The sequence below is a fragment of the Eretmochelys imbricata genome, chromosome 1, assembly GCF_965152235.1.
Source record: "Eretmochelys imbricata isolate rEreImb1 chromosome 1, rEreImb1.hap1, whole genome shotgun sequence".
Taxonomy (NCBI): domain Eukaryota; kingdom Metazoa; phylum Chordata; order Testudines; family Cheloniidae; genus Eretmochelys; species Eretmochelys imbricata.
Genome location: NC_135572.1, coordinates 152,113,020 through 152,125,465, shown reverse-complemented (window position 1 = coordinate 152,125,465; position 12,446 = coordinate 152,113,020). Strand labels below are relative to the sequence as shown.

The 12,446-nt window shown below is 40.9% G+C and overlaps 1 protein-coding gene across 1 annotated transcript in view; it reads left to right on the top strand.

Moving 5' to 3' along the window:
* The window catches only part of CFAP47 (cilia and flagella associated protein 47), a 627,152-nt gene that overhangs the window by 247,562 nt on the left and 367,144 nt on the right, over positions 1–12,446 (top strand). The window contains exons 41-42 of the mRNA XM_077807214.1: positions 3,270–3,352; positions 6,018–6,163. Of these exons, the coding sequence (XP_077663340.1) occupies positions 3,270–3,352; positions 6,018–6,163 (229 nt within the window). The remainder of the gene's footprint in view (positions 1–3,269; positions 3,353–6,017; positions 6,164–12,446) is intronic.

Here is a 12,446-nt window from a genome sequence, read left to right as displayed (position 1 = left end):
CTGTGGAGAGGAGGGAGCCTAACAAGAATAAATGAGACAAGATAAAATTTCAGGTGTATTGAAGTTTAAAATGTGAGAAGTAACTAAGGCCCCAATCATTGGTATCCACTAGCATAGACTCCTGCACATATGCAGACTCCCACTGAAATCAATGGAACTTTGCACAGGTGGTACATTCTACGGTAGAAGATACCGTGCAGAATCTGGGCCTAAATAAGTAAAAATCCAAATGACGCATTAATTGTATTTGAAATTTCTTCAACTGCAAGGACAAATTGGAGGATTGGGCCAAAAGAAATCTGATGAGGTTCAATAAGGATAAGTGCAGGGTCCTGCGCTTAGGACGGAAGAACCCAATGCACAGCTACAGACTAGGGACCGAATGGCTAGGCAGCAGTTCTGCGGAAAAGGACCTAGGGGTGACAGTGGACGAGAAGCTGGATATGAGTCAGCAGTGTGCCCTTGTTGCCAAGAAGGCCAGTGGCATTTTGGGATGTATAAGTAGGGGCATAGCGAGCAGATCGAGGGACGTGATCGTCCCCCTCTATTCGACATTGGTGAGGCCTCATCTGGAGTACTGTGTCCAGTTTTGGGCCCCACACTACAAGAAGGATGTGGATAAATTGGAAAGAGTCCAGCGAAGGGCAACAAAAATGATTAGGGGTCTGGAACACATGACTTATGAGGAGAGGCTGAGGGAACTGGGATTGTTTAGTCTGCAGAAGAGAAGAATGAGGGGGGATTTGATAGCTGCTTTCAGCTACCTGAGAGGTGGTTCCATAGAGGATGGTTCTAGACTATTCTCAGTGGTAGAAGAGGACAGGAGAAGGAGTAATGGTCTCAAGTTGCAGTGGGGGAGGTTTAGGTTGGATATTAGGAAAAACTTTTTCACTAGGAGGGTGATGAAACACTGGAATGCGTTACCTAGGGAGGTGGTGGAATCTCCTTCCTTAGAAGTTTTTAAGGTCAGGCTTGACAAAGCCCTGGCTGAGATGATTTAATTGGGGATTGGTCCTGCTTTGAGCAGGGGGTTGGACTAGATGACCTCCTGAGGTCCCTTCCAACCCTGATATTCTATGATATTCTATGAGTGCTGTCTCTGATACCAGGAACCTTTGAAATTTAAAACTTTAGTTCCACATGTTGAACTAAAGGAGACTCTCCAGTCATATAATCCCAACATCTCTTACAGTTTTGGACGTTATAAAGGAGAGTCAATTTTATCCTTCAGTTGTGAATTACCACAAGCCCTGCTATTGGAAATTATTTATCCCATAGGGTCATTCCGGGAGTCGTTATTCAGACATATCTCCCATTGACTGAAGTCAAGTCACCCAAAACCCGGGATTGGTATTGCTTAGTACTGTATGTTAAAGTAAATTTGAAAAAAAGTGGATTTCAGGTCAAATCCTTCAGTCCTTACTCAGGGGAGATTTGGGTGCCCAAGAATGGCAGGATTTGGCCTCAAATTTACTCATTTCTATTCACTTCGATTTAACACTCTAAATAGTACCAATCCCAGGTTATAAGCATCCTGACAACTATCGAAACCAAATCCTTACCAATGATCATAAACATAAAAAATCTTATACATCTACTGTATAATTTGGTGTAGTTTATTACCTTTACCGTCTTCAACCCAAGTGCTCAAGTAAAAACACAAAAAAGCAGGATTTATTATGATTGGGTAAGGGTTTCAGCAATGCTCAACATTAATAACATTTTTAAGTTCTCTAGTGAAAATAAAAACAATTTGATGAAGAATCTCAAAAATGCCTTAAAAGATTTTTCAATTTTCTTCCTTCTCCCTCAAACATAAAATTCCCCAAAACATGGTTCATGTCAATACACCTCCATTTGACTAGTGAAGCACTTACATTGGTTGGTAAACAAACTGAAAAGTCCATTTGATTAAAGAAAGATCCAGATCATAATCTCAAATTGTGCAGTCTGCATTGTTACAAGTCATGCTTCTGTTGGTATGCTTGCAGATGCATGCACAGTGACCAGATGTCCCGATTTCATAGGGACAGTCCAGATATTTGGGGCTTTGTCTTATATAGGCGCTTATAATCCCCCACCCCCTGTCCAGATTATTCACACTTGCTGTCTGGTCACCCTAGATGCGTGGAAGTAAACTTTTCAGGGAATGTTCTATCTTTGGTAGTTATATGATTTCCATATCTGTAGTATTTGAGAGCTTCACTTTCATTTAATGTATTTATCCTCTGATTACTGCTGTGAGGTAGGGAAGGTAACTAGCTTACCAAAGGTCACACAGCAGTAAGTCTGTCAGAACAAAAAAGGAAAGGAGTACTTGTGGCACCTTAGAGACTAACCAATTTATTTGAGCATACGCTTTCGTGAGCTACAGCTCACTTCATTGGATGCTGATGAAGTGAGCTGTAGCTCACAAAAGCTCATGCTCAAATAAATTGGTTAGTCTCTAAGGTGCCACAAGTCCTCCTTTTCTTTTTGCGAATACAGACTGACACGGCTGCTACTCTGAAATCTGTCAGAACAGGAAACTGAACCCACCTCTCCTGAGTCTGAGGCTAGTGCCTGAAATATCTCTCCCATATGTGTCTGATCCCTTTATATACTATAGTTAACCCAATATTTGTGAAATGTTTGCCTAATAAATTATTTTCATTACGCATACTATCATGCCATAATGTATATGCACAAAATATAAAATTATTGTGAAAGTGGAAACTGTAACCCTGAATGTCCTGGTCTTTTGTAGTTTCAAAATATCAGTCTTAATGTTACATTAAGGTACTTTTGGATTAAATGTTGTTTAATCCCCCCGGAAGAAAGTCCATGGTGAATTTATAATTAAATGAATTCGTATAGGTTTGTACTAATATGAAGATTGGGGGGAAAAGAGAACTGGGACTACATTTATTCATATGATCTCAAAATTGTTACCGGGCATACACTCTCGGGGCTGATTTGCCAATCACTTGTAACCTGCTTCTTTTATATGTGGAGTTTGCTTATCTGCTTAGTTTGAAAAAGAACATGCAGATGAATTGAAGAAGGAATGTAACTGTTTTTGGAGGTAGAAGTAACAATAAATTTAGAACAAAATAAAATTCAGTATCTTCTACGGGTAGATTATGCCAAATAACTTTTTTTTAAAACCATATTTGTCGGATTTTGGCAGTCATTTGCATTCCTATATGTCTGGAATGTGAAGAGACCATTTTATTTAATATTATAAATTACAGCTCAGTTAGCATATTGCTTTTTCTTTCTTTCACTAGTTCTGAAAGTAATGTACTGAATAGTACAACTGATGTGCTAAGTGAAGATGTACTGTATCACAAAGAGAACAACTCAAATGGCTGTAAGTACTTCTAAAATGGACGCCTTTCATTTTTCTGCAACAGTTTGTTTTAACTAATGACTTTTGGAGTACATGGGGAACAAATGTGAATTAACAGAATCTTTAAATGTTAAAATATATACAATAATAGATATTCATATTACAGATTTATTGTCTGCAGATGTTTTACATTTAGATAGTGCAGGTTTATTAATACATTTTACGACTAAAGAATTTATTAAAAAAAGAAAGAAAGCTGGGATTCTCCTTTACAGGGCTCAAAGACTGGCTCTTCTAACCAGGGGCTCCTTTGAGACCCCTCCAGTTTATCAGTGTTGGATGTGAAAGAATTATTTAAGAATGATTGTCCATAGATTTTTCACTTTCATTCCCTAATAGTTTTCAGTCAAGAGTTATGTCAAGATTTATTCATTGGGAGTTATGGCGCTGGCATAGGTAGATGCCTTCAAGAAAGTTCAGTTGCACAAAATCTGCAGGGCAGTTCCTTGAAGTTTGCTGCATACTTGAGCAAAATATTATTGCATTTACACGTGGCCCTATGGAAAACTGAGACTTGCTATATCAGTACTACTAGTACCAGAATAATTCTGAAATACCTAGGTTGTCTTTATAGCCACTGTATGTTACACTACATTTTGGGATATGGCTTCTGTATAGTAATGTTCTCTGTATTATACGGAAATGTTTATATTTGGTCTTTGAAAGCTATACTGAGTATATTGATAATATAGCACTGTGGTCAGTTCGTATAATTGGAAGGAAGGGATTACAGCAATGGTTCTTAACATTTTTCTGCCCCTTACGATTTGATATTGTCTCTCTCATCTCAGACTCCCTATCCATTTAGGAATATGGTAAGGAAGAGGGAGTTGCAATCTCCTTATGCCTGATTGCAACCTCCAGATTGAAAACTCATGGGTTAAAGGGTAAAGACCTTGTATTGAGTAGCTAGGTGTATCCTCTGCAGAATTTTCTGAAAATACCTGCTAATTGATGCAAAATATGTTTTGTGCGTGCATGTGTGTAATTGCTCTTCAGAAATATTTCTATGAGCCCCCAAGATTAAGTAATTTATATCAAGGATAATTTTGCAGTATCCTGACAGAAAGAGGGCGCTATCAGAATCTGGGAAATCAGCCTAACCTTCCTCTCATTATAATCCTTGAGAGCTCCCTCCAGCACATCACTGAGCATTCTCCTTTCAAGATGCACTGCTATCTCAGAGTCATCTAAAAAGCGGTAGCTATTAGGACTGTAAAGTGCCCACTCAACTATTGGAGTGTTTGGTATAAGTGCAAAAAAGGACTTTGGAAGTGACAGGTCTTCATTTGCAGCACTACATTGGTTGTTGGGCCTAACTTTAGGATAGTGAGATTGTTTTATTTGCATTGTTATTATGGGAAAAAAGTGATGCATGTGTGGTTTCTGTTTTGATTTTGGTTTCTTGTATCAGCCACTTTTTTCTAGAGGTCAGCTTTCAATACTGATTTGTTTCTAAATGAGCTGTCACCATGTGTATCAATGCTATCTCTGAGCCATTTGTTTTAGCTCCATTTGCACATCTGGCCTCTAATCAGTTCATTGCCCTGGAGGGTTGAGGTGGCTAAGCTTGAATGAAAATTGGACTTTACAGCATTCTTTATGTCCAGAATGTGTGCATCAGATCAGCATGTTAAATGTTTAAATTTTCTGGGCTAAAGAGACTTTAAGGGTACTTGGCTGGGTCCGATTCACCCCTCACATCCAACATATAAGGGAGTGTCTCATGGAGGAGATGATTAAGTTCAGTCTTTTGTAGTTGTTGAGGCTGAGATGCCACCGAGTCTGAAATATGACAGGTATCCAAAGCAGTCTTGTTGACATCCTTGCCTGAATTGTTCAACATTCTTTTCAGGTAGTCTTTTAAAACACTTTAACCACCTGAAGAGCACTGAATATACGATAAATATTGCCATTATGAAACAGGAATAAGGAAAACACTCAGAATGGAGCATTAATTGAGTGTTATAGACCTGATTAATGAAATCACTGCTAGCTGGGTAAAAAACTTCATTTGTGTCAAGTATTGAAAGACCATCTAATCATTTGTGTTATTTTTGAAAATGCAAAAATTACAATACACAATGTAATGTGTAATATGTTGTCATCATAGTCTTCAACGTACTTAAAATGCTGTCCATCAAAAGCAAACATGCAAATTTTAATTTTTGTGCGTGCTTGAGGATTTCCCAGTTTAATATTCTCATGCAGCTAATCTCGGTGAGGGAGCAATCTTATTAGTTTAAAAAAGTATAAAGCAGTACTCTTGCCTCTAGCAGGAGTAATTTACATATCTACTGTACATCTCTGAAGATTTTATTTTTTGTGACTATAGACTGGTAGTTTATCCAACATAGTCTTGCTCTTTCTGAGCTGTGCAGCTAAAAGCTGTGTATGCATTTGTATGCATTGGCTTGGCAAGTATGAAAGGAATGAATTAGCATAATTTGTTTATGCCTTTTGTATAGCATGCAGTTTTACTGTTTTTGTGATTTGAGAGCGCCTTAAATACTAGTTCCTAGGGCATGCTATTGTAGCTTGCTAGGTTTTTATATTGGAACAGCTACTTTAGCCTTGACCAGCTTTGTTACTAGGTATAAACAACCCTTAAATCATATTTTGGCAGTTAATCGATTCAATCACCTACGAGAGTTCTTCAGTCCAGTGTGCACACTGTACTTGGAAGAGAGAAATTCTGCAAACCTGGATCTTTACTTCCTTCCTTTTAATCTGGGAAAGCGCTACTGCACCATCATTCTGGTCAGTGACCTGGTAAGAACAGGAAGTGTGCGCGGTCAGTGTCTGGAGCATGTTCCTGTTGTTAATGATATATACAACAGGTATGACAACATTTGTAAAACTTTGCCGCTAAGCTGTGCCTGCCAAGTGCATGCCTCAGTTTGTTTGTGCAAAATGGGTAACTACATGTACAAAATTGGGAATTGTACATATGCTGTTGTGGGTAATAATTACAAGTTATATCCATGAATATGAGTTTGCTTGTGTACATAATACTTTGCTGCTGCAGTTTAGGCATTGAGATTTGAATATTTAGCTATTTATTTTGACATTAATGGTAGCATTTTTTTCAATATATTAACATTTTATTTCTGAGTGGAGTGGATAGCTATGGGAGTTGGACATTGACAGGATATGCCTCATGTCACCTGTAGGTCATTGGTTTAAGTTTGTTAGATGAGTAGCAACACAAAGTTTATTACCAGCTGATGTCTGTTTGGCTTATGATAAGTAGGGTGACCAGACGTCCCTTTTTTAAGCCCTCATGCAGGTGTCCTGACTTTTTCTTGAAAAACAGGCAAATTGTCCCATATTATCTGTCTACACGCCCCCCCCCCCCTCATCAGTACTGGTGGTCAGATCCCTGCTCGCCAGCCGCCCACCCACCAATGGTGAGTAGGGGGGTCCAGTGACCGATGATGGGGATGGGTGTTCAAGGCTGGTGGCGGGCCAAAGCTGCAGCACAGCCGTTTCCCCTGCTGCTCCGTCATTGCAGCCCTCGCTGCATGCCGGCTCTTGGCCAGCAGGGCCCCGGCCCCGGCCCCCCGTTCCGTTTCCAGACGGCACTGGCTGCATGCTGTGAGCTGCGGTGGCTGGTGAGTGCGGGAAGGTGCCAGGCGGCGGCCGGTTACGCGTCGCCTGTGCTGCCCACCCACTGGCCCTTTACATGCTCCTTCTCTCGCTCTCCTCTCCCTGCTTTGCTCCTTCACCCCCTCCAGCCCCGCTGCCCTTCCATATCCTCCCCACTGGCAGGGTGCTGTGCAGAGAACAGCCTGGCCAGCAGGCTCCTTCCTTCCCCCACTGCCTGTGGCTGGGCTGGTTCCCCGGGAAAGCCCAAGACCCTCTGGCCCAGGGCACTGGCCAGGAGCCGAGCCCTGCATGTGCCAAAGCCCCACATCGTGCTGGCACGAGGGAGCCTCTCCGCCCCTCAGCTAAACTCAGAGCAGGGTGGTGGGGGGAGGGACAATTTCCATCATGTTCCTGCCCCAAACCTGCAGACTGCACAGCAGCCCCCAGGACAGGGGCTTAGCACCCTCTTTGCCTCCCTCCCTCACTGTCCTGGGTCCTACCTCCAGGAGCGCGGGCTGCTCTGTTCCTAGGCACCCTCCCCTGCTGAACCACCTCTCTGGCCAGGGTCTGAGGCAGCTGAAGCCCCTGCAGTCAGGTTTCCTGATTCCTGGTGCACAATGTCATCCTTAGGGCTTAACCCCTTCGTGCCTGTGCCCCATACCCTGTGCGGCCCTGCCACATGTTGCCTCAGGAAGACGCAGTGCCAGGTTGCAGGAGAGGTGGGTCTGTCATCGGGGCCCAGCCAGGAACAGTGTGCGCCAGTTGGGTCAGTTGGCCACCCCCTTTGTGTGAGAGAGGTGTGCGGGAGTGTGTGTGTGTGTGAGATCTCTCTCTAGGTGAACCCTAAAGCCTAAAAGATAAGAAGAAAAATAAAAAGAAACCAACTATGCAGTATTTCTTTTTAACAGGGGCTCAGTCAACTTGATATTAATTTGAATATTTGTACTGCATAGTTCTCACTGATTGCCATTGAACTCGCTTGAATACGAGTAATTTTATCATGTGTCCTGTATTCAGCGTGGGGAAATATGGTCACCATACAGAAGGCTGATTTTATTTTTTGATGGTTCAGATTCTGTAGTTTCCGCATCGGAGTGTTGCTTTTTTAAAACTTCTGAAAGCGTGCTCCACACCTTGGCCCTCTCAGATTTTGGAAGTCATTTCAGATTCTTAAACCTTGGATTGAGTGTTTTAGAAATCTCACATTGGTACCTTCTTTGTGTTCTGTCAAATCTGCAGTGAGAGTGTTCTTAAAATGAACAACATGTTTGCTGAGTCATCATTCGAGACTGCTATAACATGAAATACATGGCAGAATGCAGGTAAAACAGAGAAGGAGACATACTGTTCTCCCGCAAGGAGTTCAGTAAAAATTTAATTGACACATTATTTTTTTAACGAGCTTCATCAGCATGGAAGCATGTTCTCTGGAATGGTAGCCAAAGCATGAAAGGGCATACGGATGTTTGGCACGTAAGTGCCATGCGAACACCTGTTCTCACTTTCAGTTGACATTGTAAATAAGAAGCCGGCAGCATTATCTCCCATAAATATAAACAAACTTGTTTGTCTTAGCGATTGGCTGAATAAGAAGTAGGACTGAGTGGACTTGTAGGCTCTAAAGTTTTACATTGTTTTGTTTTTGAATGCAGTTATGTAACAAAAAAAATCTACATTTGTAAGTTGCACTTTCATGATAAAGAGATTGCACTACAGTACTTGTATGAGGTGAATTGAAAAATACTCTTATTTTTACAGTGCAAATATTTGTAATAAAATAATAATATAAAGTGAGCACTGTACACTTTGTATTCTGTGTTGTAGTTTATATCAATATATTTGAAAATGTAGAAAAAATCCAAAAACAGTTAATAAATTTCAATTGCTATTCTATTGCTTAACAGTGCGATTAAAACTGTGATTAATCACTATTGATTTTTTAAATCGTGATTAATTTTTTTGCGTTAATTGCGTGAGTTAACTGCAATTAATTGATAGCCCTTCTTATTATTTAAACCATTAACAATCAGTACCACAGCTGACACTGCTTGGCAGCCTTATCAGATCAGTCAAATTTTGAATGACCATGGAAACTAAACTAGTCTCTTCCCCTATGGGGGGCATTCCTTTACATTAAGCGTGTGAGACATTGGTGGGGTAGTAGATGGAAGCTTAACTGTCCTGAAATTCTATGTTGAACATGTACTGTTACCCCGTCACGCTGTCTGGAGTGGCTCACGACCCAGAGTGCCAACTTCAGGGCGGACTGCAGATTGTCGAAAAGCGGGGCAGGAACTCTAAACTGGTTGTATGTTCTGTAATTATATTTCACCAACCCAGTAACAGGTGTGAACTCCTAAAGCACTACAACAGTCTTACCGTGGAGTCACAGATAGTCCCTTTGGGCATTCCAGTGTATCTTGCCACCCAGGCAGGCTGAACTATGAGATAGATGGTCACTTTACATCAAAAATCACAACAATGTTCAGGTTCTTCTCAGTCTCAAAGGATCTATCACTTACCCCTCGTCAGTTGTACTCAGATCTCAAACCAAAGACAAGACCTAATAGCCAGTCCTGAAATAAAGTAACTAAACATTTATTAACTAAGAAATGAAATGAGAGAGACATTTACAAGGTTAAAACCAGAAACATACACACAAAAATGAATGGCAGTCTTAGATTTAAAAAGGTAATGTACACTTCTATAATAAGCAGCTCTATATGTCCTTTAGGGCTGACCCATGCCAAGCAGAATGAGGATCTCTTGCTTATGTTTAGGAATCTTTGCCCCTCAGAGTCCAGACAGAATAAAGAGACCAAGTTCCTCCTTGTCAGGGATTTTTATCCCCCTTCACCCCAGAATAAAAGATGATGGGATGAGTTCATAAGTAGGCCTCTCCTTCCTGGAGGCAGCAAGGAATGCAGTCAACAAGGTCTCTGTACTTCGGTGCTACACAACGCCTCAGTTGCCTTCAATGGGCTGTCTTGTATTGAAGGATGAGCACTTTACCTTAATTATTGCTTCTTTTCCTGTTTGGTGAGTTACACAATTACAAAGGTTTCAGAGTAGCAGCCATGTTAGTCTGTATCTGCAAAAAGAAAAGGAGGACTTGTGGCACCTTAGAGACTAACACATTTATTTGAGCATAAGCTTTTGTGAGCTACATCCGATGAAGTGAGCTGTAGCTCACAAAACCTTATGCTCAAATAAATTTGTTAGTCTCTAAGATGCCACAAGTACTCCTTTTCTTTTTACAATTACAAAGGTTTACAATGCAACACTCAGTATAAGTTTATACCATGACATGGAGGTATTAGAAGTAGATTAATACATGCAGCATCCTACAAGCATTCCTTTAAGTCTAAATACTAAACATACTCTTATGGCACTAATATCTATTTTAACTATGCTAACCCATAGGGAAGCCAGACTGGTTTCCAGCTATGCATCTGTCGGTGTTCAGTGAGGCCCTGGGCCTTTGGCATGAGCTAGCACCTGTTCTACAAGCGTCACAACCCCCATCATCAGATAACAGATTCTTGACCTTATGTTTCTGTCCAACTTTTGCTCAGTCATCCTTCTAACATACATATCTAAGATCATTGAATGGGTGGTTTATAAAAGCTGCTTTTACTTCCTTTGCTGTTGCTTTCTCTTGATTTGCCTAATCTGGTTTTTGCCTTCAGCACTTTACTGAATCTGCTTTAACCAAAATACCCAACCAATTCTTAACAGACAACTTTCATGGCTTTTCCTCTGTGTTCCATCTTCCTTGATCTCCCTGCAGCTTTTTATGTCATTGGTCACTTCCTTCGCCTTGATACCATGTCCTCCCTTGGGATTTGTGGTCTTGTCCTCTGTTTTTTCTCCTACCTTCCAACCACTTTTTCAGCATCTTCTTTGCCGAATTTCGCTCCCTGTCTGTCAGTGTCCATCCGCACTCCGTCTTTGTTTCTCCCATCTTCTCCCTTCACACCCTATGTCCCTGGATGACTTCAGTTGCTCACATAGATTCAGCATCCAGCTCTGTGCTCATGACACTCACAAATCTCTCCACATTTGACCTGGCTCACTCAGTCCAGTCATGCATACCTAATAGTTTCTCCAGCACATGCTTTTGAACTATGACTAGCTCAAACGCAACATTGCTGAAACCAAGGTACTTTTCATCCCATATCTTCTCCACTTCCCCCTACTCCATTGCTGTAAATAACACCACAGTCTTTCCCATTGCTCGAACTGTACCGTGAAGATTGTTTTCAGTGTCTGTCCCTTCTCCCCACATACCCAGACTGTTTACAACCCTTGTCACTTTTTTTTCTCTACATTTGTAAAATCCAAACATTTCTGTTCTAATAGCTAACGGTCTTGTCCACCACGTGGTCATTTCTCAGTTTTATTACTTTTCCTTTTCTCTGCCCTTCCGGGTACCCACCTCTTTATTTTCCTTCAATCCATCCAAAATGCAGCTGCTAAAATTGTCTCCATCCTCCCTCTAATATCTACCTAATATCAATGAGTATCCATAATTCCTCACTTACTGTTAATACATACATTTCACAATGCTATTAATATCCAGTGTGTCACTAGCTTTCAGAAAAGACCTCACTGTGTATACTCTTATAATACAGTAATATTGTATACAATCAGTTGATTCAATTGCTTATCACTCCAGGTTCAGATCCTCTGTCTTTATAGACCAATAAAATGCTTTACGCCTCAAAGCAAAGTTTATTCAAGCTGCGAGGAGACTCAACATGGAGTCTGTTGGTGAAGGAAGCTGCATGCTCTTTCTTCCCCCACTTGTGTTTGCCATTGCATCCCTCTACTGTCTTGTTAGTCCTGTTTCTACTTATATGTAAATATGCACCTTTATTGTCTTTGCCTGAATATTGGGCTGGTCAGAGAATCAAATACACTTTCCTTTGTCTAAGGTAGACTTGTTTAACAACTCCCCCAACATACCTGGTTTACATAGACGATCATAATTCCAGCATATATTCATAACTCTTAATACACACTACGTACATACATGACACTAGAATATTAATGATCAATGAATTATTAGTTTTCAAATGATACTTTAAAAGGCATATTTTGTACAAAGATTATTACAGCAGCTTGTAGGGTGTGAACACAGGGGTGCTTATTGACACAGGCTTGCAATATTATAATTGTCATTTCATCATTAATAAACCATAATTTAAAGAGAAGTCATGTAAAGCTCAAGTCTCTTCATTTAGGTGATGTATATCTAGGTATACAATATGAACTCTGCTGCACCTAGTCTTACTCAGTCACCTCATTCACGGCCATTCTATTACTTACCTTATACTCATCTCCATAACAGGCATCAGCTATTACAGTGGTGACTATTCTCTAGAGCAGGGATCGGCAACCTTTGGCATGCGGCCTGCCAGGGTAAGCCCCCGGGTGGGCTGGGCTGGTTTGTTTACCTGCCTCA